The sequence below is a fragment of the Temnothorax americanus genome, unplaced genomic scaffold, assembly GCF_048541705.1.
Source record: "Temnothorax americanus isolate GAGA-0224 unplaced genomic scaffold, ASM4854170v1 Scaffold55, whole genome shotgun sequence".
In the NCBI taxonomy this organism is placed as follows: Eukaryota; Metazoa; Arthropoda; class Insecta; order Hymenoptera; family Formicidae; genus Temnothorax; species Temnothorax americanus.
In genome coordinates, this window is record NW_027509705.1 from 588475 (window position 1) to 616196 (window position 27722).

A 27722-nucleotide genomic window follows, 5' to 3' on the forward strand; every position below is an offset into this window, starting at 1 on the left:
GCAGCGAAGAAAGAAATTTTAACCTGCAAGAGCGGCAATCAAGAATTCACAAAGAGAATTTCGCAGAGATATAGCGACGATCCAGATCTGTCGAGAAAGAGTATACTTCTGTGCCTGAAAAAGCTGGAATATATAATATTTATCATGGGTAAAAAAAGCGCCGAGATAGGAGTCTTGTAAATGCATCAAAGTTTCGTTATTTATTAATTATACTGTACATTGTGTGCTGTCATTTATTAATATAAAAAATAATATTCTATTAATATGTCATTTAGATCCGAATTAATTATCGAATTTAATCTGTATTATTAGTGCTATTTGACGATTTGTTTCCTTCGACATTTTTCTCGATTATGTCCCATTTCGCAGCAATCTCTAGAACAAGGGATGCTAATTTGTTGATTTTCTTGTTTTGCACGGTGTTATTATCGCTCAATTCTCTCACTCGTTTCATTATTGTATTTGTTTCAATGAGTTTTGCAGCGACGTCTTTCGTACTGTTCATCATATTTAACGCAATTTCGGTACCTTTATGTTGTAAGTCATCGTCTGGATTATTAAGTAAAAAACGTAGGAATATCAGAAAAAATTTCCAGTCGACTAATTTTTTGCAAGCCTCTTCGCTGGTTGCCGTTAGCGTTACAAACATTCCAGCTGCTGCTATCTTTGTATGAATTATATATTCATTTGTGTCGTGCACCATGGACCACATTATAAGTTCGTGAAGTTGATCAGATCTCTGCTCAACAAGTTGAATAGCAACTTCACAGCATGATACCAAATTGTTTGTGAGTTTTATGGACATTCGTTTCAACAGGTTCTCATTGTCATGCATACAGCGGTCAATGTTCTCATATTTTGTCTTGAATATATGTTTTCGCATGCTGTCGTTGACACTAGCTAGATTGTACAAAGCTGTTAGAGCATTGTGTTTTTCATTAACGGAACACTCCGAGCTCAAGAGATCTACGATCGGCTGAATAACCTCCATGATTAGCTGACCGGGAAATGCAACCTTAAGATCTATTGTGAGTGCCAGATGCACCAAGGCTCGCGAAGCGTATTTTTTTCCCTTGTCTGTGCCATCTAGCGCTAACGACAACAATGTCTCCGTACCGCTTTCTTCAACAACTATAACTTCTCTCAATTTCTTTTCACTGCATATCGCGTTGAAAACACGGGCTATTAATTCTTTGCTATTCGGGCTGTCTATTTTAGCGAGACTCACTAAAGCGCTAATCACTCCGGCATGCGCTAACACGCGCCGTCTTTCTCCCACGCAGTTGTCCTTGGCCCGTATGTGTTTTTCAAGATGAAAATAATCGACAAACGTTTTCCTCTCAATTATAAGATCTTCCTTGTCATAAGCGCTGCACAAGTTCACCAACAATATGTCCACTTGATAGAGAATCGATTGATTTTCAGTCTTGGCAAACTCGATTATCGCTTGAACGGCTTCTCGGTCTTCGATCAATTTCTTTTTGACTTTGATGTTGAAAGTGAGATACGACAGACCTGCAACGGCCCATTTTCTCATATCTCTCTGAGGACTGTTCAAGAATTGTCTGCAAACCTCCAGCCATACAATTATCTGCATTCTTTTGTCGAACATATAGACAGCTTGGAAATATTTTATTTCTTCGAATTTGTTCATCTTGCAAATATTCACAAACGCTCGAAACTGAATTGATTTGAACGATCTCAGGTTTTCAAGATTATCCGAGTCTTTAGAATAAAACAGTTTTTCCAATATAGGTAAACTTTCACGTATGAACGTGATGAATTCGTCATATTTGGTTACAACGACATATATAAATTCGCAAATTACTTTTTGTAGCAATAAGTTATTTTCATTCCAAAAATTCACAATTATCATATAAAATCCGTCCTCAGTAATAATTGTGTTTGCGACATTAAACGGGCCGAATGTTAAGGTTATCATCGCAACTATTGCATTCACCTGTAAAAAAAAATGTTAAGAATTTATGAATTTTTACGTTTTATAAAACAATATTTATTTAAAATAAAAAATTAAGCAATCTTATATATAAATATAATAATAATATATATAATAATTATTTCTTTATAAATCAAGACAGTTTCAGTGTTATTAAACTAAGATTGAAAATAGGAAAAATCTCTAAATAAAGCTTTAGAAAGTACGATAGATAAAATAATTATTCTTTAATATGTTTTGAATAAACATTGTTATAATTATGTATTAATTTGAAACTTGTAGAATATACAATATCGACAATTTTACAAATATTATACTATAGTTAAGAAAATGCTCGGTCTCTTACTTTACAACAATTTAACTCATCAGAAAAGATCAAAAGTTACAAAATTCATACATGACATCCTACGTCAGTCGATTTGACTTCTTCTCTAATAAATTCATAAATGACGTTGAAAAATTCTTCCTTATCATTTTCATCCAAGTTTTCATCGATTTTTGCTAAACACACGCTGGTTATAGTTTGCGTGGAAGGCGTAATATCCAACAAATTGCAATATTCGCTTTGGCATAGACTGGCTACCTCCATTAATGTTTTCAAACCACCAAACTCGATCAATTGTTTGGCCCAATCTAACGCAGTGTAATGAATGTTACGTGTAATAAAATCCATTAATGCGTCTCTAGCAATGCCTGTTGTCGTTTCATTTACTATTATATCTAACAAACATAACAGAATTTTGTAAATTATTTCCTTATGCATCTTGCACAAAGCCTCGTCGGGTTCTGAATCGGGTTCATCGTTCATGCCGCTGTAAGTGTTCAATATAATCTGAAACAGAATTACACAATAAATCAATTACTGAAATACGTGTATGCTATACCGATGCTACCTACATTTTAGTCGATAATATTTACCTGTAAACAATACTGAGACGCGTTGACCCTCTCTGTAGATGTGTTGTTCATCATTTCCAGACACCAAGGCAAAACAACGTCTATTATAGCAGCCTTAATTCGACTGACATTGTTTTTGCATAACTCGCCTACAATACGAATCGCGCTACAGATCCCTTCATCATCCTTTCCCACTTCCTTTATGAAGATCTCGTAGACATTAGTTCTCCAACGTGCAAGTATAAGCAAAGTAATCATGGCGTTTTCACGTTTCTCCTTATCTGCTCTCACGTTAAATGCTAGATCCATCATTTGGGATACCTAATGCAAAACGAAATTAAGCGTGTATTTGAATATAATGATCTGTAATAAGGGATATATAAATTAACTGTAAAAGATTACAAGTATAACGTAGTATTTAAATACCCATATATATAGTGTGTAGATTATTAATCGATGAAAAGAAATAATTAAATAATAAGTGGCACAAGAATAACTCTAATCCGTTTGTCAAATTACATGTGATATATATATATTGAGTGAAATAAGAACTCTTATTAAAATATATTATAAAATATGAAAAATGTGTTATAATTTTTATATTATCTAGACCAAATTAATGTGTCTTGAAAGTTGATGAATTTTCGTAGTTATGTATAATGTATGTATTTTGGCATTTAATACTTGCTTTTTCCTTAATATGTTCGTGTGAGATTTTACGAAATTGCGCCACTATCTGCTGAGATGGTGTGTCATATGAGCAAGATGAAATAATAATCTCCGTGTGCTGATATGCCTCATCGAATTTCTCTAACTCTATTAATGCTAAAAATTTGCGAATCAATGTTATGGGACAGTTATGAAATATTTTTAACATTGCACTGTCGCAGTCTTCAATCGCTTTGTCGTAATCACGCAGTTCGAAATATGCGGCAGCTCGATTATCGTAATTCCACCCCTTCACAGTGTCGTCTGTTGCTAGTTCAATTGCTTTTGTGTAGTGACTTATGGCTTCAGACCAATTTCTGCGGTCAAACTCTTCATCACCCTTTTTATTCCATTCCAGTGCAGTCATATCTGACTCTTCCATGATGGAACAACACTACAACACAAAATATATGATGTTGCAATGTATGTTTTAACATGGAAGAACTCTCTATGATATTTTATACATGACACATTATTTTAAATGCGAAAAGCACAGATTATAAATTTATTACAAATTACGTATATGCAAAAATGAGACATTAATGGGTTATAAATAAACTTACAGTTTAATAATAACATTGCCCATTCTAATGTAAAACCTGCATAAATAGTATATTACACTACAAGGGCCGAAAGTTGAATTTTCGGCCCTGCGCGTCATGATGCCCCGAGGCGAAAATTATAATCGATTGTTGCAACAATTTTTATATTAGAGAGCAAATATAGCTAACTTGCACTAGCATTGAAAGACAGGATTATTTTCGGTAAATTAACTTCGACATAAATATAGGAGCATTAGGGTTAAATATGGACTGAATAATGTTATCCGATCTACTGATTGTAATTAAATTCAATTATCGATCGCGACAGTTTGGGTTTGGATCGACAACGATTCATGGCACTACACGTAGATATTTCTATTCGTTATTTTAGCGCGAAAAATACAATTATATATAATATTTTGCTGCGATAGTCAAGAAAAAATTTCACTTGATCTTCCTTTTTACGAGTCGGAAATTTAAATTCTTCGACGAAAGCGTATCTGGGAAGGCTGCACGCCTTCCCATTTGCACATTTATCTGAGTCTCGCCAGACATTCAATTGCGTGAGATTAAATCTCGTTCTATTGACATTTTTGTTTATATAACAGTATTTATCGTTTCGTCAACCGATCGAGTGGTTGTTTTTCGGTTTTTTTCTTTGACACATCCAGTTCTTTAGTCTGTTCAAACCAGTTCGAACATTTTTCGTATAAACATATCGTCACAACGGTCGGTGGCATAAGGGTAGCATAAGAAAATGAAACTCGAGCAACAAAGACTTCAGATTCGTGGAGGGTCACATTTCGACGAGATAAATATTACAGTACACGAAAGTTAATTTTTCAGTTACATGAAAGAAAAGAAACATTAATACAATTTATTATAAAATTAGGGTGTTTTGTCATACGTCGCCTGCTCTTTCTTCGAATAACATGAGATGTTTCTAAACGTATAATACGTTTATGTTAATGTTAATGCTTTAATTGCAATCCATTTAGGAAAACTCATGTACTGTTTAATAGTCCTACAATAAAATTACTGGCTCGATCACTTAGCTTTACTGTTTCACTTGTGTAAGATATACAATATTTTGGTCGAGCGGGGGGATGAAACGTTTTGCTCTACTTGCCTCGACGATTCGTCGAGCTATTTCCGGGCGAAATGTAATCTTACGTTGGTTACAAATACCTTTATTACATTTAATTGGATTACGTCGCACGCCGCAAGCTTTTATTCAGATGATCGTGGCAAAGCAGAACAGAATGTAGATTCTTTACCTGTCCCACAGTTTTCTCTAGGTTCTCTCTTGTCGCTCGAGTCCTCAAACTTCCTGTGCTCGCTCTATGTTTACGATCCTAGAACTTTTCAAGGAGTAATTGAAAACCGATAAGCATTATTCAAAATAAGCACCGTGTGCCGTCTCGTTGGAATAGAATTTCATTCGGATTGGCTGTTATTTAGCCATGTGACCGGCGTAGCTAATGAGATACCTTTCGCTGCGCGTCACGTGACTTTCGAAAGCGCGGATTCGACCGCGCGTAAAGCCGCGTCAGATTTTTCGCAAAATTCCAAATAAGACATTGGATCAGTTTTCTATCGCTGAACTGGCTGCACTAGTTCAGCGTTTATCTCTTTCCTTCCAAGGTGGAGTACAAAAGAAAATCTCTAAACTCGTGCCAGCCACTTCAGCAATAGAAAAAGTTCAGCAGAGCTTTATTACAGCGATAAGTCCGAACTCTTTGAACGCAGCGTATGACACTTTAACGTGTAGAACGTGATGTACGCTTCCCGGAATATTGCTCTTTACATTGGATATTATTTGGACTGTGACGAATAGACTGCTCAAGTTTTTTTTTTATTTTCTGTGGAAATATGAGAATTCAAAAACAATGAAATTTTTAAAGATGCGGATTCGGCCTTTGAATCCGTTACAGAAAAGTGTCAGTAGCTTTTACACCTATATATAATCATATAAATGTATACATTATAATATATTATTATTAAATATATACAGGTTGAGATTGATTGCCACATGATGAACAAACTTTAGCGATGCTAAAGGAAGCGCTTTCATTTTGCAAGGACCAGCCGCCGAAATAAAAATCATCTATACGTCGTTAGCACTCTCTGAGCTTCACTAATTGCTGGCAACAGCGAAGGATGGAAATTTAATCTGCATGGGCGGTAATCAAGAATTCACAAACGGATTTTCGCAGAGACATAGCGACGACGCAATCCTGTCGAAAAGAAAGTTTTTTTTGTGCTCGAAAAAGCTACATAGAATATTAAATTTATCGTAAAAAGCGCCGGGGCAGAAGTCTTGTAAACGCAAAGTTTCATTATTATTATTATTAATTATACTATGCACATTGTGCTATCATTTATTAAAATAAGAAAACAATATTCTATTAATATGACATTTAGATCCCAGTTAATATTTACATATAATTTTTTTAATCGTCATGTTCTACATTTTATCAGTGCTTTGTGATGATTCGTTCCCTTCGACGTTTCCCTTGTTTATGACCTATTCCGCGGCAGCCTCTAGAAAGCAAGAAATGCTATAATTTCTTCATCTTGTTTTGCACGGTATCGTTTTAGCCCAATGTCTTCAGTTGTTCAATTATTATGTCTGTTTCCATGAGCTTCGCAGCGACGCGCGACGTCGTTCATGCTTCTCATCACGTTTAGCACAATTTTAATATTACTATATCGTACGTTTGGATTAAAGAGGAAATAGCGTAGCTTTTTCATCGAGGAATCCAAGTTGAATATTTTCTCACAAGTCTTTTTACTGACCGCCGTAATCCTCGCTAGACCTGCTCCAGTATCAACTGTCTTATTATCTTCATTTTTGTCGATTCGTCGTTCCACAATGTATCGAACACAAGATACATAATTCTAGAACCTTGCTCGCGACATTGGATAGCAATTTCACGGCATGAAGTCAAATTTTCAAAAAGTAGTGCGGATTTGAGTTTCAACATGTAGTTATCCGATTTCACATAGTTGGCGAATTTCTCAAATCCTGCCTCGTTAAATATACGTTTTCGCATGTTGTTGTTGACGCTAGCTAGATTGCACAAAGCTGTTAGAGTCTCGCAAGTCTCATTCACGGAGCACTCCGGGTCCAGGAAATTTACGATCGGCCGAACAACCTCCATGATTAGCTGACCGGGAAATGCAACTTCAAACAAAATCTATTGTGAGTGCCAGATGCACCAAGGCTCGCGAAGCGTATTTCTTTCCCTTGTCTGTGCCATCCAGCGCTAACGGCAACAATGCCTCCGTGCCGCCTTGTTGAACAACTGCTTCTCTTATTTCTTCTGGAATACATATCGCGTTGAATACGCGGGCTATCAATTCTTTGCAGTTCCGGTTGTCTGTTTTGGCGAGGCTCGCCAAAGCGCTGGTGACACCGGCCTTCATTAACGCGCACCGTCTTTTATTCACGAATTCGTCGGTGTTCAGTTCCTCGTTTCGCCCGAAAATATGACGATGCCGGCCAAACTCTAGCAATTCGTTCATCTCGGGTATGAGTTCTTGATTGTCATAAGCGTTACACAAATTTACCAACGTCGTGACCACGGCATATAGTACCGACTGATCGTCAGTCTTGGCAAGCTCGATAATCGCTTCAATGGCTTCTTCGTCTTCGATCAACTTCTTTTTGATCGCGGCGTAGGTGGTGAGATACGACACGCTTATAATGGCCCATTTTCTCATATCTTCTTTCTCGGGATTGATCAAAAAACGTCTGAAAATTTTGGCCAAATCCTTCGTTATTCCATAAGGAAACGCATTGAAAATTGCGATATTGCGTAAACTACTCTCTTCGAATCTGCTCAACTTGCACAGACTCACAAACGCTTGAAGCCAAATTGAATCATCCTTAGATCGATATAGGTTCTCCAATGTTTCTATACCCTTTTCAAGGAACACGTTGAGATAATTATACTTAGTCGCAGCAGCAAAGATACATTCGCAAACCACTTTCTGTTGCAATACGTCATCCGTTTTCGCCATAGCGAGGATTATCTCAAACCTCCTCTTTTTAGATAATTGCGTCCGCAACATCTAACGGGCCAAATATTAAGGTTGTTATCGCAACTACTGCACGCACTTGTAAAGCAATCGATTAATTTATGATTTTTTTTGGTAAAACAATAATTAATTTAAAAAATATTAATATACAGTTAGTTTTTTTTTGAATTTAATTAAAAATAGGAGAAATCTCTGGTTGAAGAAAATAAGAGAAATTAAGTTTCAGAGAAAAAACATAAATGAAAAAGTCGCAATCTCCAATAAACAGAATGTACAATACTGATAATTGAAAAAAAAGTATATTTTGACATTGTTGCTTAAATGGTAGAATTTAAATTGCTCAAAAACGCTATCATTAAAAAAATGACCCTTTAGTTTTAAATAATTTAAATAATGAAAAAAGATGTTGGAAAATACCGTCAATTCTGTAATAAGCAATGTATAAGACAAATGCAAATTGTCTCCAATAAAATCATCGACGGCGTTGATAAAGGTTTTCTTATCATCATCATAGTACATCTTTTCATATACTTTTGCTAAGCACACACTGATTAAAGATCGCGTAGAAGACGTAATGTTCATCGAGGATTTTTTGTATTTATATTCCTCCAATTGACTAGCCACCTTCATTAATTTTTTTAAACCGTCAAATTCGACCAATCGTTTGGCCCAGTCTAACGTAGCATAATGAATGTTACGTGTAATAAATTCTATTATTGCGTCTCTAGCAAGGCCTGTTATCGTTTTACTTTTTACACTATTCAACAAGCACGATAGAATTGTGTCAATTTCTTTTTTATGCTCTTCGCACAAAGTCTCGTCGGGTTTTGAATCGGGTTCGTTATTCATGCCGCTGTAGGTGTTCAATATATTCTGAAATTGAAATAACCAAGGAATTATTAAATTCTTAATTATTGAAATACGTGCATGATAACTACACGTTTTTCGCTTAAAATATTTACTTGTAAACAATATTGAGACGCGTTGACTCTATTTGAAGATGTGCTGTTCATCATTTCCAGACATCAAGGCAGACCGACGTATTTCATAATGGATTCGGTTTGACTAATATTGTTTTTGCATAACTCGCTTACAATACGAATCGCGCTACAGATCATTTTCTCGTTCTTTTGCAATTTTACAACATGTGTGATTTTGAATAAATTTTCCTCTTCGAAGATCTTCTCGGCACCAACTTTCTCACGTGCGAGCACAAGCAGATCATTCATAGCGGTTTCACGTTTCTTCTTTTCTGCACTCATGTTAAATGCTAGATCCAACATTGTGTATACCTATAAAGCAAAATTAAGCGTATACTTAAATATAATGATCTGTAAAAAAAAAATTTAAATGATTGTGAAAAATAATATTTATGACGTGTTTTTTATCCATCTAGTGTGTGTAGACTATTAACGATAAGAGCTAATAATTATACATAATAATAAAAACAAAAATTTTAATCTATTTGTCAAATTAAATGTAACATTGAATAAAAGAAAAACTCTTATTATACTAATATATCTATAGTATGAGAAATGTGTTACAGTTATTATACAGTTATTATCGAGACCAAATTATCATGTCTTGCTAGTAAATGAACATTTGTAATAGTTAAATTATGTACCTACTTTTGTAATAGTTATGAACTTGTAATGTATACACATTTACCTTGGCTCTAATTTCTGCATTTTTGTTAAAACGTTTTTGTAGAATTTTAAATAAGCGCGTCGCTGCGGGTCGAACAATTTTTTTATTTGGGTAAGATGAAATAATAATTTCCGCATCCCGATATGCCTCTTCGAATCTCTCTAACTCCATTAGCGCTTGACATCTGCGATATAATATGCCTTGGGATCACTACGATGTGTCATTAACGCTATGTCGCAGTTTTTAACCGCCTTGTCGTAATCATGCAGCATTAAATAAACGGCAGCTCGATTTTTGTAGTACACTGCAGCTTTTTCAGCGTTGTCCTCTGCTAGTCTCAGTGCGTTTGTATAGTGATTTACTGCTTTACCCCAATTGCCTTTTTTATACTCTTCGTTACTTTTTTCTTTCCATTCCTGTGCGGTCATATCTGACTCTGTCATGGTGAAATCACTCTCTACAACATCAATTACATAATGCTATATTATATATTTTAACGTGAAAAGACTATCTACGATATTTTATACATAGTATTTTAAATGCGGAAAATGTAAATGACGCAATTATTACCAAATATTTATATGCAAGCATGAGACATTATATATAATGGAGGGAAAATATAAACACACAATTCAATAACAACAAATGCAATTATTAGCATAGGATCTTTATATAAATTGTAATCGATTGTTGCAATTTTTATAATGAAAAGCTAATTTCTTTAACATTAACAATCAGGTTTATTTCCGGTGAATCATCATTGACACAATTAGGAGCATTGGGGCCGCTAATTGCAATTCAATTATTGTCGATTATGGAAAATCGGGTTTGGATCGACGACGATTTAAGATGCTACACGAAAATATTTTATTTTGTTTTAACGTAAAAAATGTAATTATGTACGTTTCGCTGCAAAAGTCAGAAACAATTTACGTTCCTTCATTTCTCGTGTCGGGAATTTAAATGCCTCGGCGAGAGCATCCGCTTGTTCTTTTTCGAAGAATTTTCTGATCTAGTACACTAGTGCAATAAATTAAAGTGAAACAAAATATACTTAATTCACTCTAACTTATTGTACCAGTTCAGAAAGTTTTTCGAAAAAAATAGACGAAGGCTAGTTCAAGAAAGACGTGCGATTTATCTGAGAAGCGCGAAAAATTTTTTTGCGTGAGGTTGAATTTCAACATTTTATTTATATGTGGGCATTTAACGTGCCGTTAACCGTGTATTTGTTTATCTTTAATACATCCAGTCCTTTGGTCTGTAGTTCGGACGTGTTTCGTATAACAGACTGCCACAATTTCGAAAAAATGAATACTCGTTCAACAAAGACTTTAGATTCGTAAGAGGTCACATTTCAACAAAAAAAAAACATCACAGTACACGGAAATTAATCTTTCTATTACATAAAAAGAAGAGACATTATTATCGCATTGTAAAAGTATCTTGGTCTGGAATCTGTTATAATATTATGATTTATTATAAAATTAGGACGTTTTGTCATTCGTCGTTGCTCTTTCTTCGTACAACATGAGATGTTCTTAAATTGCAACTCATTTAGGAGAACTTCTATATAATTACTGGCTCGATCACTTAGCTTTACTGTTTCATTTCTGTAAGATATACAATGCTGTGGTCGACCGGGGATAAAACGTTTTGCTCTACTTGCCCCGACGATTCGTTGAGGTATTTTCGGCCGTAAAGTAATAATAATTATAATCTTACATGTTTGTTACAAATATTTTCTTATTACATCGAATTGGATCACGTCAAACGTGCGGCAAGCTTTCATGTAGATCGTCGGCGAAATAGATCCTTTATTACCTGTCGGAGTACTTTCTCTTTGTTCTCTCATGTCGATCCTAACACTTTTCAAGCAGTAGTTTAAACCGGGAAGCATCGGCAAAGCTAATGAGGTACGACGCTGCGCGTCACGTGAATTTCGAAAGCGCGGACTCGACCGTGTGCGGAAGGCCGTCAGACTGCTCTTTTGCAGAATTCAGAACGAGATACGGTGTCTTATATAAGCTCGAACTCGTCGAACGCAGCGCGCGATGAAACAAAGTTTCGAGGGAGACGACACGACGCGATAATTCGACGATATTGTTCGCTGAAATAAGATCTCAAACGACCAATAAGGGTGTTCGGTTTGAATTACATCAAAATTAACTAGGATTCTAGAGTCCTAGATAAGAATCCCCAATCGTCGCCAAGATACGTACCCGCATATGCGCTAACGATCTTAAAGAAGGTAATGAAAATATAATATGTTAAGAATGCCATGAAATTTATAATGCAAGTTTCATTACAAATAATAATTGCACGCGTCAAATACACCGACGCCTTTTCTTTAACCGTTCAAAACCGCGCGCAATTCTTCCGAAACCGTACAAGAATTTTTACAAGTGAGTGCAATTTCCATTTTGCAAAAATTAGGCGAAATGAAAACCATTTATACGTCCGCGGCACTCTCAAAGTTCCACCGATTGCTAACAACAGCGAAAAAAGAAATTTTAATCTGCAAAAGCGACGATCAAGAACTCACAAAGAGACTTTTGTAGAGACATAGCGACGACCCAAGCCTGTCGAGAAAGAGTATACTTCTGTGCTTGAAGAAGCTAGAATGTTATTTATGCAATGAGTAAAAATTAACTTACAGTTTTTAATAATAACATTGCATTTTCTAACGTAAAACTTACATATACAAATCATAATCGATTGTTGCAATATTTTTATATTAGAGAGCAGCTAACTTGAACTAGCATTGAAAGACAGGTTTACTTTCGGTAAATTACCTTTAGCATAAATATAGAAGCATTGAAATGGAATATAGTATAAACTTAATAATGCTATCGACCAGTAGGTCGATTATTACAGTACGACAACGACAATCAGTAGATTGTAATTATTTATGACATTATTATTTATGGCTTTTCGTAACCACGTGACCGACGTAATTAATGAGACACCTTTCGCTGCGCGTCACGTGACTTTCGAAAGCGCGAATTCGACCGTAAAGCCGTCAGATTTTTCGCATAATTTAAAATGAAACATTGGATCAGTTTTCTATTGCTGAACTGGCTGCACTAGTTCAGTGTTTATCTTTTTCCTTCCAAGGTGGAGTAAAAAAGATCATCTCTACTGAACTCGTGCAATTCAGCAGAGCTTTATTACAGCGATAAGCCCGAACTCTTTGAATGCAGCGTATGACACTTTAACGTGTCAAACGTGATGTACGCTTCCCGGTATATTGCTCTTTACATTGGAGATTATTTGAACTGTGACGAGTAGGCTGCTCAATTTTTTTTTATTTTCTGTGGAAACATGAGAATTCAGAAACAATAAAATCTTCAAAAATGTGGATTCAACATTTGAATCCGTTATAAAAAATAGAGTGTCAGTATATATATATATATATATATATATATATATATATATATAGCTTGTACATCTATATAATAATATAAAGATATATATTATAATATATTATTATCAAATATATACGTCGGTTGATTGGTTGCGCTGCAAGATGAACAAATGTTTAGCGGTGCTAAGAGAAGCGCTTCCATTTTGCAAGGATCAGACGTCGAAATAAGAATTGTATACCTATATACGTTCGCGGCTCTCTCCGAGCTCCACTCTTGCTAGCAGCAGCAAGAAAAGAAATTTTCACCTGCAAGAACGGTAATCAAAAATTCAGAAAGAGATTTTTGCAGAGATATAGCGACGATCCAAGCCCGTCGAGAAAAACTATACTTCTGTGCTTGAAGAAGCTGGAATATTATTTATCATGGGTAAAAAGCGTCGGGACAGAAGTCTTGTAAATGCAAAGTTTCGTTATTTATTAAATATACTGTACATTGTGCTGTCATTTATTAAAATAAGAAGTAATATTCCATTAATATGTCATTTAGATCCCAATTAATTATTCACGTTTAATCTTTTTAATCGAATGTTCTATATTATCAGTGCTTTGTGACGATCCGTTCCTTTCGATGTCTCTCTTAAGTTTGTCCCATTCCGCAGTAGCTTCTAAAATATGGGAAGCCAATTCCTTGATCTCCTTGTTTTGCACGGTGTCATCGCTCAATTCCCTCACTCGTTTTATTATTGTATCTGTTTTGATAAGTTTTGCAGCGACGTCTTTCGCATTTTGCATCATATTTAACGCAATTTCGGTACCTTTATGTTGTAATTCATCGTCTGGATTATTGAGTAAAAAAGGTAGAAATGTCGGCCAAAGATCCCAGCCGAGTAATTTTTCGCAAGTTTCTTTGCCGGCTGCCGTTAGCGTTGCTAACGTTTTAGCTAATGCCTTCTTTGTATGGTCATCTGTGTCATCTTTCACGGACCAATTCATAAGATCAAAAAGGTGATCAGATCTCTGCTCAACAAATTGAATAGCAACTTCATGGGATAATACCAAATTGTTTATGAGTTGTATGTACGTTCGTTTCAACATGTCGTTATCGTCACGCATACATTGCTCAATTTTCTCACATTCTGTCCTGAAAATATGTTCTCGCATGCTGTCGTTGACACTAGATAGATTGCACAAAGCTGTTAGAGCATCGCATCTCTCATTAACGGAACACTCCGGGTTCAAGAGATTATTTGTGATCGTCCGCACAACCTCCATGATTATCTGATCGGGAAACGCAATCTCAGGAGTGAGTGCCAAATAGACTAAGGCTCGCGTAGCATCCGTCTTTCCTATGTTTGTGCCATTCAGTGCTAACGACAACAATGTCTCCGTGCCGCCTTCTTGAACAACTATTTTTCTTAAATCCGGTTGACTGCATATCGCGTTGAAAACGCGAGCTATTAATTCTTTGCTATTCTTTGCTTCGCTGCCTGTTTTAGCGAGGCTCACCAAAGCGCTGGTCACACCGGCCTCCGCTAACACGCGCAGTCTTTCTCCCACGTAGTTGTCCTCGGCCAGTATTTGATTCTTAACATCAAAATAATTGACAAACATTTCCATTTTAGGTATGAGATCTTCCTTGTCATAAGCGCTGCACAAGTTCACCAACAATATGTCTACTTGATAGAGAATCGATTGATTTTCAGTCTTGGCGAACTCGATTATCGCTCGAATGGCTCGTTGGTCTTCGATCAACTTGTTTTTGACATTGAGGTCAAAAGTGAGATACGACAGACCTTCAACTGCCCATTTTTTCATATCTCTCTGAGGATTGATCAAGAATTGTCTGCAAACCTTCAGCCATGACTTTACCCACTGTTCCTTGTAGAATATAAAGATAGCCAGCATATTTTTTTTCAACTTTTTGAATTTGGTCATCTTGCAAATATCCACAAACGCTTGAACTCGAATTGCATCTTTCAGGTTTTCAGAATTATGCAGGTCCTCAGAATTATTCAGGTTCTCAGAATTATCCAGATCCTCAAAATTATCCAAGTCCTCAGTATAACACAGGATTCCCAATGTAGTTATACTTTGACTTATGAAGGTGTTGTATTCGTCATATTTCGTTACAATGGCATAGATAAATTCGCAAATCACTTGTTTTATCAATAAGTCATCTTCTCTTTCTTCCAAAAAATAAAAAATTTTATAATCAAATCCGTCTTGAGTAATAATTGCGTTTGCAACATGAAACGGACCGAGTGTTAAGGTTGTCATCGCAACTATTGCACGCACCTGTAAAACAAACAATTAACAATTTATGAATTTTTACGATTTGTGAAACAATAATTATTTTTTTTTAATCAAGACAGTTTCAGTGTTATTAAACTTTGATTGAAAATAAAAGAAATCTCTAATTAAGAGTAAATTAAGCTTCAAAAAATACGATAAATGAAAGTCATTCTCCAATAAATTTCCCTCTGTTATCATATTTTAATTTGAAACATATTGAATATACAATATCGACAATTTCTCAAATATACTATAGTTGAAAATATGCTCTTTTCATTTTAAAACAATTTAAGTCATCGGAAAAGATTGAAAGTTACAAAATTCATACATGACATCCTACGTCAATCGAGTTCAATTCTTCTCTAATAAATTTATTAATAATGTCAAAAAAATTTTTTTTATCATTTTCATCCAAGTTTTCATCGATTTTTGCTAAACACACGCTGGTTATAGTTTGCGTGGAAGACGTAATATCAAACAAATTGTAATATCCGTCGTAATATCCGCTTTCGCATTGACTGGCTACCTCCATTAATTTTTGCAAACCGCCAAACTCGATCAACAGTTTGGCCCAGTGTAACGCAGTATAATGAATGTTACGTGTAATAAATTCTATTAATGCGTCTCTAGCAATGCTTGTTGTGGTTTCATTTTCTATTTTATCCAACAAGCATGACAGAATCTTGTCAATCACTTTTTTATGCTTCTTGCACAAAGCCTCGTCGGGTATTGAATCGGGTTCATCGTTTTTGCCGCAACAAGTGTTTAATATACTCTAAAACCGAGTTACACAATAAATTAATTACAGAAATACGAGTATATGCTAACTACGTTTTAGTCGCGATAATATTTACTTGTAAACAATATTGAGATGCGTTGACTTTCTCTGTATATGGGCTGTTTATCATTTCTAGACACCAAGGCAAAACAACGTTTATCATAGTGGACTTAGTTCGACTAACATTGCCTTTATTGCATGACTCGCCTACAATACGAATCGCGCTACAGATTACTTCATCATTCTCTTCCAGTTCCTTTATGAAGATTTTGTAGGCATCAGTTTTCCAACGTACAAGTCTCAGCAGAATAATTATGGCGTTTTCACGTTTCTCTTCATCTGCGTTTACGTTAAGTGCTAAATTTTTCATTTGTGATACCTAATACAAAACGAAAGTAAGCGTATATTTAAATATAAAATGGTCTGTAATAAAAATATATATTAACTATGAAAGATTATATTTGCATGACGTACTATTTACCCATATAGTGTGTAGATTATTAATTGATAAGAAGAAATAATTATGTAATAAGAGAGACAAGAACTCAAACCCGTTTGTCAAATTATATGTAATATATTGAGTAAAATAAGAACTCTTATTAAAATATATTGAGTATGAAAAATGTGTTATTATTTTTACATTATCTAGTTTAAATTAATGTGTCTTGCAAGTTGGTGATGTTTTGTAGTTATTTATTTTGACATTAATACTTGCTCTTTTCTTAATATGTTTGTCTAAAATTTCACGAAATTGCGCCACTATGTGCTCAGGTAATATGTCATTTGAGCAAGATGAAATAATTTTCTCGTCCTGATTCTTTTCGAATGCCTCCTCAAATTTCTCTAACTCTATTAATGCTAAAAATCTGCGAAACAATGTTATGGAAACGTTATGAAATATTTTTAACATTGCACTGTCGCAATCTTCAATCGTTTTGTCGTAATCACGCAGCTCGAAATATGTGGCAGCTCGTTTATCATAATACAATCCTTTCTCAGTGTCGTCTGTTGCTAGTTCAATTGCTTTTGTGTAGTGACTTATGGCTTCAGACCAATTTCTGCGGTTAAATTCTTTATCACCCTCCTCTTTCCATTTCTGTGCAGTCATATCTGACTCTGCCATGGTGGAAGAATACTACAACACAAAATATATGACATTTTAATTTATGTTTAACACACACACACACACACACACACATTTGGAAAGACTCTCTACGACATTTTATACATATTATCTTAAATGCGAACAGATTATGAACTTGTCACAAAATAATTATACGTAAGTATGGGACATTAATGGGTCAAAAATAAACTTACAATTTAATAATAATCACATTGCATTTTTTAACGTAAAACTGGCATATAAATCATAATCGATTGTTGCAACAATTTTTATATTAGAGAGCAGCTAACTTGCACTAGCATTGAAAGACAGGTTTATTTTCGATAAATTATCTTCGACATAGATATAGGAGCATTGGGGTTAAATATCGACTGAATAATGTTATCCAATCTACTATTGATTGTAATTCAATTATTATCGATTGCGACAGTTCGGGTTTGGATCGACAACGATTCATGACATTATACACGTAGATACTTCAATTCGTTTTAATGCGAGAAAAGCAATAATGTGTACATTTCGCTGCAATAGTCAGGGGCAATTTACACTTCTCCTTTTTATGAATCGAAAATTTATATTCTTCGACGAAAGCGTGCTTGGGAAGGCGTGCGATTTATTTGAGAAATCAATTGCGCGTGAGATTAAATATCGTTTCATCGATATTTTTGTCTATATAACGGTATTTAATGTTCCGTCAACAGAGTGGTTGTTTTTCGATTTTTTTCTTTGACACATTCAGTTTTTTGGTCTGTTTAAACCAGTTCAAACGTGTTTCATATACTTAAACAGATCGTCACAACGATCGGTGGCTGAAAAGTAGCATAAGAAAATAAAGACTCGAGCAACAAAGACTTTAGATTCGTAGAGGGTCACATTTCGACGAGATAAATATTACGAGTACACGAAAGTTAATTTTTCAGTTACATGAAAAAAAGAGACATTAATACGATTTATTATAAAATTAGGGTGTTTTGTCATACGTCGCTCTTTCTTCGAATAACATGAGATGGTTCTAAACGTTTATAATGCTCTAATTGCAACTTATTCAGAAGAATTCGTATACTGTGTTTAATAGTCCTACATTATTGGAATTACTGGCTCGATCACTTATTGTTAGCTTTACTGTTTCACTTGTTTAAGATATATACAATATTGTGGTCGAGCGGAGATAAAACGTTTTGCTCTACTTGCCTCGACGATTCGTCGAGGTATTTTCGGCCGTAAAGTAATAATAGTTATAATCTTACACGTTTGTTATACGAATATCTTTTTATTACATCGAATTGGATCACATCGAACGCGTGGCAAGCTTTTATGTAGATCGTCTGCGAAATAGAACGGAATATATAAGATCTTTTATTACCTGTCGGATTGCTTTTTCTTTGTTCTCTCGTGTCGTTCGAGCCCTCAAACTTCATCCACTCGCTCAATCAAAGATTGTCTCGTAATCCCAGAACTTTTCAAGTAGTAATTTAAACTGGCAAGCATCGGCGTAGCTAATGAGGCACGACGCTGCGCATCACGTGGATTTCGAAAGCACAAACTCGACCGCGTGGAAGGCCATCAGATTGATTTTTTGCGGAATTCAGAACTCAGGAGAAATTATTATCGGCGATAAGCTCGAACTCGTTGAACGTAAACGTTGAACACAAAACAAAACTACAAGTGAGACGTTGCGTCGCGACGCAATAATTCGTCGATATTGTTCGCTGAAGTAAGATCCCAACAACCAATAGAGAGGCTCGGTTTGAATTACATCAAGATTAACGCTAGGATTAGAGTCCTAAATAAGAATGCCCGATCGTCGTCAAGTATACATACGTATCCGCATATGCGCTAATGATCCTGAAGGGGATAAGGAAAATGTAAAATGTTAAGAATGTCATGAAATTTATAATATAATTTTGTTTACAAATAATGATTGCATGCGTCAAATACACCGACGATTTTTTTGAACCGTTTAAAACGGCGCGCGGTTCTTCCGAAACCGTATGAGGATTTTTATAAATGCGTACAATTCTTTTCAATCCGCTGCATTTCTTCTTAAACAGCTGCTGTTTTTTTCAAACTATTTTTTTCATTCGTACAAAATTATAAAGTTACAAGCTGAGATTTCGCGGAGTTTGAGTGTTGCAATTGGTCGCTCTTACGTATTGTGATTTTCACTTTAAAATTCAGCGTTTTTTTCTCATAATAGGTGCAACAACCGCGAGCGTCTGTGTACCTGTTTGCGATACAGCATAGGCAATTACAAGACCGAGCGTTACAAATCGCACACCAGATTGCTCCGAGAGCTTCCGCAGATGATGCGTCGAGAAGGAGCTCGATCAAGTCTGAGGAAAACGGTGCAACCGCTAAGCAAGAAATGATGGTAATCCTTAAGAGAGTGCATGAACATGTGCACTTCTGGGAGGGGAGCTGGAAGATGACATCTTAGGAGATAATTCGGACGAGAGAAGCACTAGGTATCCCTTGGGAAAATTTACCTTAAAAATCTTTTAAAAAAACCTTTAAACTTACTTTAAAGAAAAACTAAAAAAAAATTAAAGGTAAATTTGGACACTTTAAAAAATTATTGTTTAAAGTAATCTTATAACACACTCAAAAAAAATATTTTTAATTTTATTATTTAATTACTATTTTATAACTAAATATTTGTTTCTTAAGATGCAGTCTATGATTATAAATATTTTCTCGTATTTGAAAAACACACTTACCTAGGTGGGATTCGAACTCGGGACCTCTGGATCGTGAGCCAATAGCGTCGAGAACTGTACATTGAATTCAGACGTCGAGCAAGATGTAATTAAGAACGTTTCAGAAATCTGACGATCGTTCTTACAAATGTGTATCTTTCAGCTAGCTTCTTGACTTGGAAACCAGACTGCAGAACGTCAATATTAAAGGTCCGAGTGAACTTTGGTGAGTTTTATCTGAAGCATGTAGGGAGGCAAGAATTCGAGACGCTGATAAGAAATGAAGATGCGGAAATGTTGCTGTTCAACTGGATGCCGTGGTGAACTTGCCATTTGGAAAATTAAAGATGTCTTATAGAAGACTATAGCGATTAAAAATATTTTGCTTTAACAAATGTACCGTTATTTAATGAATTGCAAATTAGTAATATAAGTAATAAGTTTATATGCTCATCATAGTATAATTAATATTGTACAACTAAACATTATTGTTTGCGTTTAGAAAGCGTTCTCTTGCACACATTTTAATATGATCGTGATATATGCTTTATGCTTATATCGCTCTTTACTACATTGGAGATTATTTCAACTGTGCAGAAGAAGTTGCTCATGTTTTCCGGACTATCTGTGGAAACATGAAAAACGATGAAGTCTTCAATGATGCGGACTCGACAATTGAAACCATTGTAAAAAACCTAAAAAGCGTGAATAGCTCGTACACCATTGTGCATACATATATACACCATAATATATTTTTATAAAACTTATGTAAGTTGATTGGTTGCGGAAAGATAAATAAATATTATCGGCGGCAACATTAGCCGGCGTTTCTACTTTGCAAGAATCAGGCGAATAATCGAGATGAAAATCGTCTATACGTCTTCGGCACTCTCCGAGCTCCACCGATTGCTGGCAACAGAGCAAAAAAATTTTAACCAGCAAGACCAGCAATCAAGAATTAACAGGAAGATTTTTTGCAGAGATATAACGATGACTCAAGCCTGTCGAGAAAGAGTATAATACTTCTGTGCTTGATGATGCTAGAATGTTATTTATGCAATGAGTCAAAATTAACTTACAGTTTAATAATAACATTGCACTTTCTAACGTAAAACTTAAATATACAAATCATAATCGATTGTTGCAACATTTTTATATTAGAGAGCAGCTAACTTGCACTAGCATTGAAAGACAGGTTTACTTCGGTAAATTACCTTTGGGATAAATATAGGAGCATTGAAATAAAATATAGTATATAGACTAAATAATGCTATCAACCTACTGATTGTAATTATTTATGACATTACACGTAGATACTTCAATTCGTTTTAATGCGAGAAAAACAATTATGTACATTTCGCTGCACTAGTCAAGAGCAATTTACAGTTCTTTTTTTTATGAGTCAAAAATTTATATTTTTCGACAAAAGCGTATCTGGGAAGGCGTGCAATTTATCTGAGTCTCGCGAGAAATTCAATTGCGTGAGATTAAATCTCGTTCCATCGACATCTTTGTTTATATGACAGTATTCAACGTTTCGTCACCGAGTGGTTGTTTGGTTAAAGAAACATTAATACAAATTATTATAAAATTAGGGTGTTTTGTCATACGTCGCCTGCTCTTTCTTCGTATAACATGAGATATTTCTAAACTTCACTCTAATGCTCTAATTGCAATATATTCAGGAGATCTCGTGTACTGTGTTGAATAGCCCTATACAATGTAAATACTGGCTGGTTTGGTTTTACCGTTTCACTTGAATAAGATATACAATAGCGTGATCCAGCGGGGATGAAACGTACGTTTTGTTCTACTTGCCTCAACGATTTGTTGAGGTATTTTCAGGCAAAATGTAGTAATCTTACGTTGGTTACAAATACCTTTATTACATCGAATTGGATTACGTCGCACGCTGCAAGTTTTTATTTAGATGATCGCGGCAAAACATAACAGAATGTAGATTCTTTACCTGTCCCACAGCTTTCTCTTGGTTAAGAATTCTTTCGTGTCGCTCGAGCCTTTAAACTTCTTGTGCTCGCTCTATGTTTACGATTCTAGGACTTTTCAAGGAGTAACTTAAACTGACAAGCATTATTCAAAAAAAGCACCGTGTGCCGTCTCGTTGGAATAGAATTTTATTCGGATTGGCTTTTCGTAACCACACGTGACCGACGTAACTAATGAGACACCTTAGAGATATAACGATGACTCAAGCCTGTCGAGAAAGAGTATACTTTTGTGCTGGAAGAAGCCAGTATGTTATTTATCGTGGGTAAAAAGCGCCGTAGCAAGAGTCTTGTAAATTCGAAATTACATTATTTATTAATTGTACTATACAGCACTATATAGTGTGCTATACAGTGTACTAGACAATGCGCTATATTATTAAAAAATAAAAAATAAAATTCTATTATATAATATATTATTTATATTCCAATTAATCTTCGCATTTAGTCTTTTTAATCAAATGTTCTATATTATCAGTGCTCTGTGACGATCCGTTCCGTTCGACGTTTCTCTTGAGTTTGCCCCATTCTGCAGCAACCTCTAAAGCAAGGGATGCTAATTCCTTGATCTTGTTTTGCACAGTATTGTTCTTGCTCAATTCTCTTAGTTGTTCCATTATTATGTCAGTTTCCATGAGTTTTGTAGCAACCTTTCGTGCTTTTCATTATGTTTAGCACAGTTTTAACACCTCTATATTTTAAACATCACTGTCTGAATTATAGAGTAAAACCTGTAAGGGTATCGCATTCTCGTCCAAAGAATATATCCTATCAAGCATTTTCTCGCAATATTTGTTGTCAACCGCCGTGAGTCTCACTCCAGCCCCAGGGTCCCAGCCAATGCCTTGTTTTTATCTCCGTAGAAGCACAAAATATATCCAACATTGATTTCATAACTTCCTTAGCTTTGGCATGCTCGTAAAATTTAATAGCAACTTCGCGGTTTAATGCCAAATTATCGAAAAGTTCTGCGACCCTAAATCTTCCCCAATAGCGTTGACTTGCTGTTTTGTGGCTATAAATCAAAATGCGCGATAATCTCTCATATCCTGCCTCGTTAAATATATGTTGTCGCATGCTGTCATTGACACTAGCTAGATTGCACAAAACTGATAGAATGTTAATCGCAAGAGCGTCATACTTCCGTTTCAGGAGATTAAAGATTGGCCGGACAACCTGCATGATCATCTGACCAGGAAACGCAACCTCAGAAGGTATCGTGAGTGCCAGATGGACTAGAACTTGCGAAGCTATCTTCTTTCTCTTGTCTGTGCCACTCAGCGCTAACGATAACAATGCCTCCGTACCGCCTTCATCAACAACCATTTTTCTCAATTTCTCTTAACTGCATATTGCATCAAAAACGTGGGCTATCAATTCCTTGCTATTCTGGTTATCTGTTTTAGTGAGACTCACCAAAGCGCTGGTCACACCGGCATGCGCTAATAACACGCGCCGTCTTTCTCCCACGTCTCTGTCCTCAATCAATATATGATTCTCAAGATGAAAATATTCGAGAAACATTAATATCTCGGGTATGAGAACATCTTTATTGTTATAAGCGTGGCACAAGTTCAGCAACAATATGTCCACCCGGTAGAGAACCGATTGATTTTCAGTCTTTTGGCAAACGCGATTATCGCTTGAACGGCTTCTCGGTCTTCGATTAATTTCTTTTTGACTCCGATGTTGAAAGTGAGATACGACAGACCTTCAACGGCCCATTTTCTCATATCTTTTTGAGGATTGATCAAGAATCGTCTGCAAACCTCCAGCCATGTATTTATCTGTTCCTCGAACGTATGGACAGTCCGATATCTTCTTATCGATTCTTTGAATTTGTTCATCTTGCAAATAACCACAAACGCTCGAACTCGAATTGTATCATCCAGATCCTTAGAATAATACAAATTTTCTAATATAGTTAAAAACTTCGACCTATATAAACGTACGCCTTGAATTCGCCATATTTGGTTACAACGACACAGATAAATTCGCAAATCAAGTTTCGTAGCAATATGTTATTTTTTTCCGAAAAACCAACAATCATCTCATCAAACCCGTCTTCAGTAATAATTACGTCTGCAACTTTAAAGAGTGTTAAGGTTGTCATTGCGACTATTGCACGCACCTGTAAAACAATCGATTAACAATTTATAAATTTTTGCATTTTGTGAAACAATAACTAATTTAAAAAAATCAAGACAATTTTAATATTACTAAATTTTGATTGAAAATAAGAGAAATCTCTAATTAAGAGCAAATTAACTTCAGAAAATACGATAAATGAAAGTCATTCTCCAATAAATTTTGATTCAACTCTGTTATTATCATATTTTAATTTGAAACATACAGAATATACAATATCGACAATTTCTCAAATATACTACAGTTAAAAATATGCTACTTTCATTGTAAAACAATTTAAGTCATCGGGGAAGATCAAAAGTTAAAAAACTCATACATTAGATGTTACAGTCGTCAAATTCCATTCATCTTTAATAAATTCATTAATAATAATGTTGAAAAATTTCTTAGCATCATCATTGTACAAGTTTTCACATATTTTTGCTAAGCATACACTGGTTACAGTTTGCGTGGAAGATGTGATATTCAATGAAGATTCGTATTGCTATTCCTCCAATTGACTGGCTATCTCCATTAATTTTTCTAAACCGTCAAACTCGATTAACCGTTTGGCCCAGTCTAACGCAGTATAATGAATGTTACGCGTAATGAGTTCTATTATTGCGTCTCTAGCAATGCCTGTTGTTGTTTTATTCTCTATTTTATCCAACAAGCACGACAGAATATTGTCAATTTCTTCCTTATGCTCTTCGCACAAATCCACATCGGGTTTTGAACTGGGTTCATTATTCATGCCGCTGTATTTGTTTAATATATTCTGAAACCGAAATACACAATAAATTAATTACTAAAACATATGCATATGATAACTACATGTATATTTCGCTTGATACACTATTTACCTGTAAACAGTATTGAGACTGGGTTGACTCTCTCTCTGTAGATTTGCTGTTCATAATTTCCAGACATCAAGGCAAAACAACATTTATCATAGTGAGCTCAGTATAATTTTAATATTGTTTTTGCATAATTCGTCTACAATACGAATTGTGCTACAGATCGCTTCATCGTTCTCCCCCACTTCTTTTTCGAAGATCTTGTAAGCATCAGGACTCCAACTTGCGAGCCTAAGCAGATTAATCATGGCATTTTCACGTTTCTCCTTATCTATGCTCACGTTAAACGCTAGACCCATCATTTGTGATACCTAATACAAAACGAAATCAAGCGCATGTTTGAATATAATAATCTGTGATAAAAATATAAATTAAAGGTAAAAGATTATATTTGTATCACGTAATTTTTATATATTTAATGTGTGTACTATTAATCAATAGGAATAACTAATTATATAATAAGAGAACAAGAATTCAAATCCGTTTGTTAAATTATACGCTACTCTGACGCGCTTATTGGCTCTAGAACACCGTGACCGCTAGGACACGCGCTCCGCCTAACCGAGTAAGTAAGGAAACGATGAAAGTAGTGGTATTTCACCGGCGATGTTGCCATCTCCCACTTATGCTACACCTCTCATGTCTCCTTACAATGCCAGACTAGAGTCAAGCTCAACAGGGTATTCTTTCCCCGCTAATTTTTCCAAGCCCGTTTCCTCATGTAATACTGAGTGAAATAAGAACTCTTATTAAAATACATATATTGAGTATGAAAAATGTGTTACAATTATTATATTATCTACTGTCACCAAATTAACGTGTCTTGCAAGTTGATGGCTTTTTGTAGTTATATAAATATTTATTTTGGCATTAATACTTACATTTTCCTTAATATGTTTGTGTGAAAATTCATGAAATTGCGTTGTGATGTGTCTCCTCGAATATTTCTAACTCTTTAGTGCTAAAAATCTGCAAAACATTGCTGTGGAAAAATTAGAAAATAATTTATAATATACATATATCTTTCACACTGTTGCAGTCTTCAAGCGCTTCGTCGTATAATTGCCCTGCTCAAAATATGCGGCAGCTCGATTATCGTAATACAATCCCTTCTCAGTGTCGTCTGTTACTAATTCAATTGCGTTTGTGTAGTGACTTAATATATAATTATAAGGCTTTAGACCAATTGTCTTTGTTAAACTTTTCTTCACCCTTCTTTTTCCATTTCTGTGTAGTCATATTTGACTTTGGCATGGTGGAATAACTCTACAATACAAAATATATGATGTTGAAATTTTTTTTAACATTGAAAGACTCTCTTTTTATACATTATCTTAAATGTGAAAAGCACAGGTTATAAATTTTTTATAAATTAATTATAATATGCAAGTATGAGACATTAATGGGTCCAAAATAAACTTACAGTTTAATAATTATAGCATTGCATGCACTTTCTAATGTGAAACTTGCATATAAATTGTAATTGATTGTAGCAACTATTTTTGTATTAGAAAGCTGATTTTTATTAATCATTGAATAACGGGTTTATTTTCGGCAGTCTTCGACATAAATAGGAGCTAGCACTGGAGTTCAATATAAACTGAATAATGCTATCAATCTATTAATAATCTAATAATGGAAATAACTTACAGGTCTATTGTGCAATGCACTTTTAAAGCCGGTAGTTTTCGTATTTTCTGTACTTGAATCTGAGCGGATTCAAATCACATTTGTGCAATATCGTAAATTGAAGTTTCTGGTTAAGATGTATTGCAATTTGCGTCAGATTTCACAGTAAAATTCTACTAAAACAAATTTTCTAAAATTCAACCAGTAAATTTTCTCAATTTTTAATAGAACCAATTTTCCTTGTACATATACATGTATAATTGTATGTATAATACTTATTGAAGTAATTAATAACGTGTAACATTAAGTTTACAATTTTTTTCTATACGCATGTAAATTTTCAAACTTTATTTCCATTACATGGCGCATAAAATTGATTTTTATATCAATAATTTACTGTGAATCTCACTGCCACGAATCGTTTAAAATAGTTAGTTCGTAAACTCGATTTCTTGGAAACCTCATAAGATTTGAACAATATATTAATTAATGTAAAAACGATTTACACATTTATACAATTAGAAAGAAATTGAAGTACCGAAGTTGAGATAATTGGAATCAAAGTTAGTACTTTTTACATGTATCACAAATACAATTACGGCGTCTGATATGTTTCTATAATTGTAGCGATTAAACTACTCTTGCAACTTTTATGGAAAACAAGAAGACGATAAAAGAGACTTGTAAAAATATACTTACAAAAATACAAGACCTTTGAACGTCTAGTTTCACGCAGTAATTGATACATAAAGTACACAATTTCTGATATTAGCGATGAACGCATGTGATAGCTAAACTTTGAATATTAGTGTCTATATATACATGTATGTACATACATATGAGATTCTTATACACACACACTTGCATAACGCGAACAATCCCAGACAAATACTATACGTCATTTGCTTATTATTAACTTTTTGACAGTATAGTCACGGATTAACTACCTTAAAGTAGAACCAGGATTTTACACATTTCAGTCCGATTTCGTTGTTGACGTCCACTATCTCAGTCTTACCATTCGTGTTATAGTAACGAGCCATCGGACTCGT

The 27722-nt window shown here is 34.9% G+C and overlaps 2 protein-coding genes and 2 pseudogenes across 6 annotated transcripts; all 4 read right to left on the minus strand.

Annotated features, from left to right (window-relative positions):
• Nucleotides 1-201: 201 nt before the first annotated feature.
• On the minus strand, nt 202-19151 carry LOC143904669 (protein unc-45 homolog B-like). Of its 3 annotated transcripts, none has more exons than XM_077419482.1 (5): nt 18719-19151; nt 3543-3956; nt 2876-3175; nt 2355-2789; nt 202-1960 (listed from the first exon to the last, which is right to left on the minus strand). In XM_077419482.1, exons 2-5 carry the CDS (start codon nt 3942-3944, stop codon nt 296-298), a joined length of 2802 nt encoding a protein of 933 aa, XP_077275608.1. In that variant the 5' UTR covers nt 3945-3956; nt 18719-19151; the 3' UTR covers nt 202-295. The 3 variants fall into 3 exon arrangements, with proteins under 3 accessions (XP_077275608.1, XP_077275606.1, XP_077275607.1); XM_077419480.1 differs by lacking the exon at nt 18719-19151 and adding an exon at nt 5382-5489; XM_077419481.1 differs by lacking the exon at nt 18719-19151 and adding an exon at nt 5293-5379.
• LOC143904662 (protein unc-45 homolog B-like) lies at nt 6235-11752 on the minus strand (annotated as a pseudogene). Its single transcript, XR_013259007.1, has 5 exons — nt 11620-11752; nt 9817-10252; nt 9111-9440; nt 8608-9021; nt 6235-8257 (listed from the first exon to the last, which is right to left on the minus strand). The product of XR_013259007.1 is annotated as a protein unc-45 homolog B-like (transcript).
• On the minus strand, nt 13537-22674 carry LOC143904636 (protein unc-45 homolog B-like). The gene is made up of 5 exons (XM_077419454.1): nt 22564-22674; nt 16948-17367; nt 16309-16611; nt 15981-16229; nt 13537-15457 (listed from the first exon to the last, which is right to left on the minus strand). Exons 1-5 carry the CDS (start codon nt 22672-22674, stop codon nt 13721-13723), a joined length of 2820 nt encoding a protein of 939 aa, XP_077275580.1. The 3' UTR covers nt 13537-13720.
• On the minus strand, nt 22423-27713 carry LOC143904637 (protein unc-45 homolog B-like; annotated as a pseudogene). Its single transcript, XR_013258998.1, has 6 exons — nt 27618-27713; nt 26692-26750; nt 25923-25974; nt 25048-25352; nt 24522-24962; nt 22423-24027 (listed from the first exon to the last, which is right to left on the minus strand). The product of XR_013258998.1 is annotated as a protein unc-45 homolog B-like (transcript).
• Between the last annotated feature and the right edge of the window lie 9 nt (nt 27714-27722).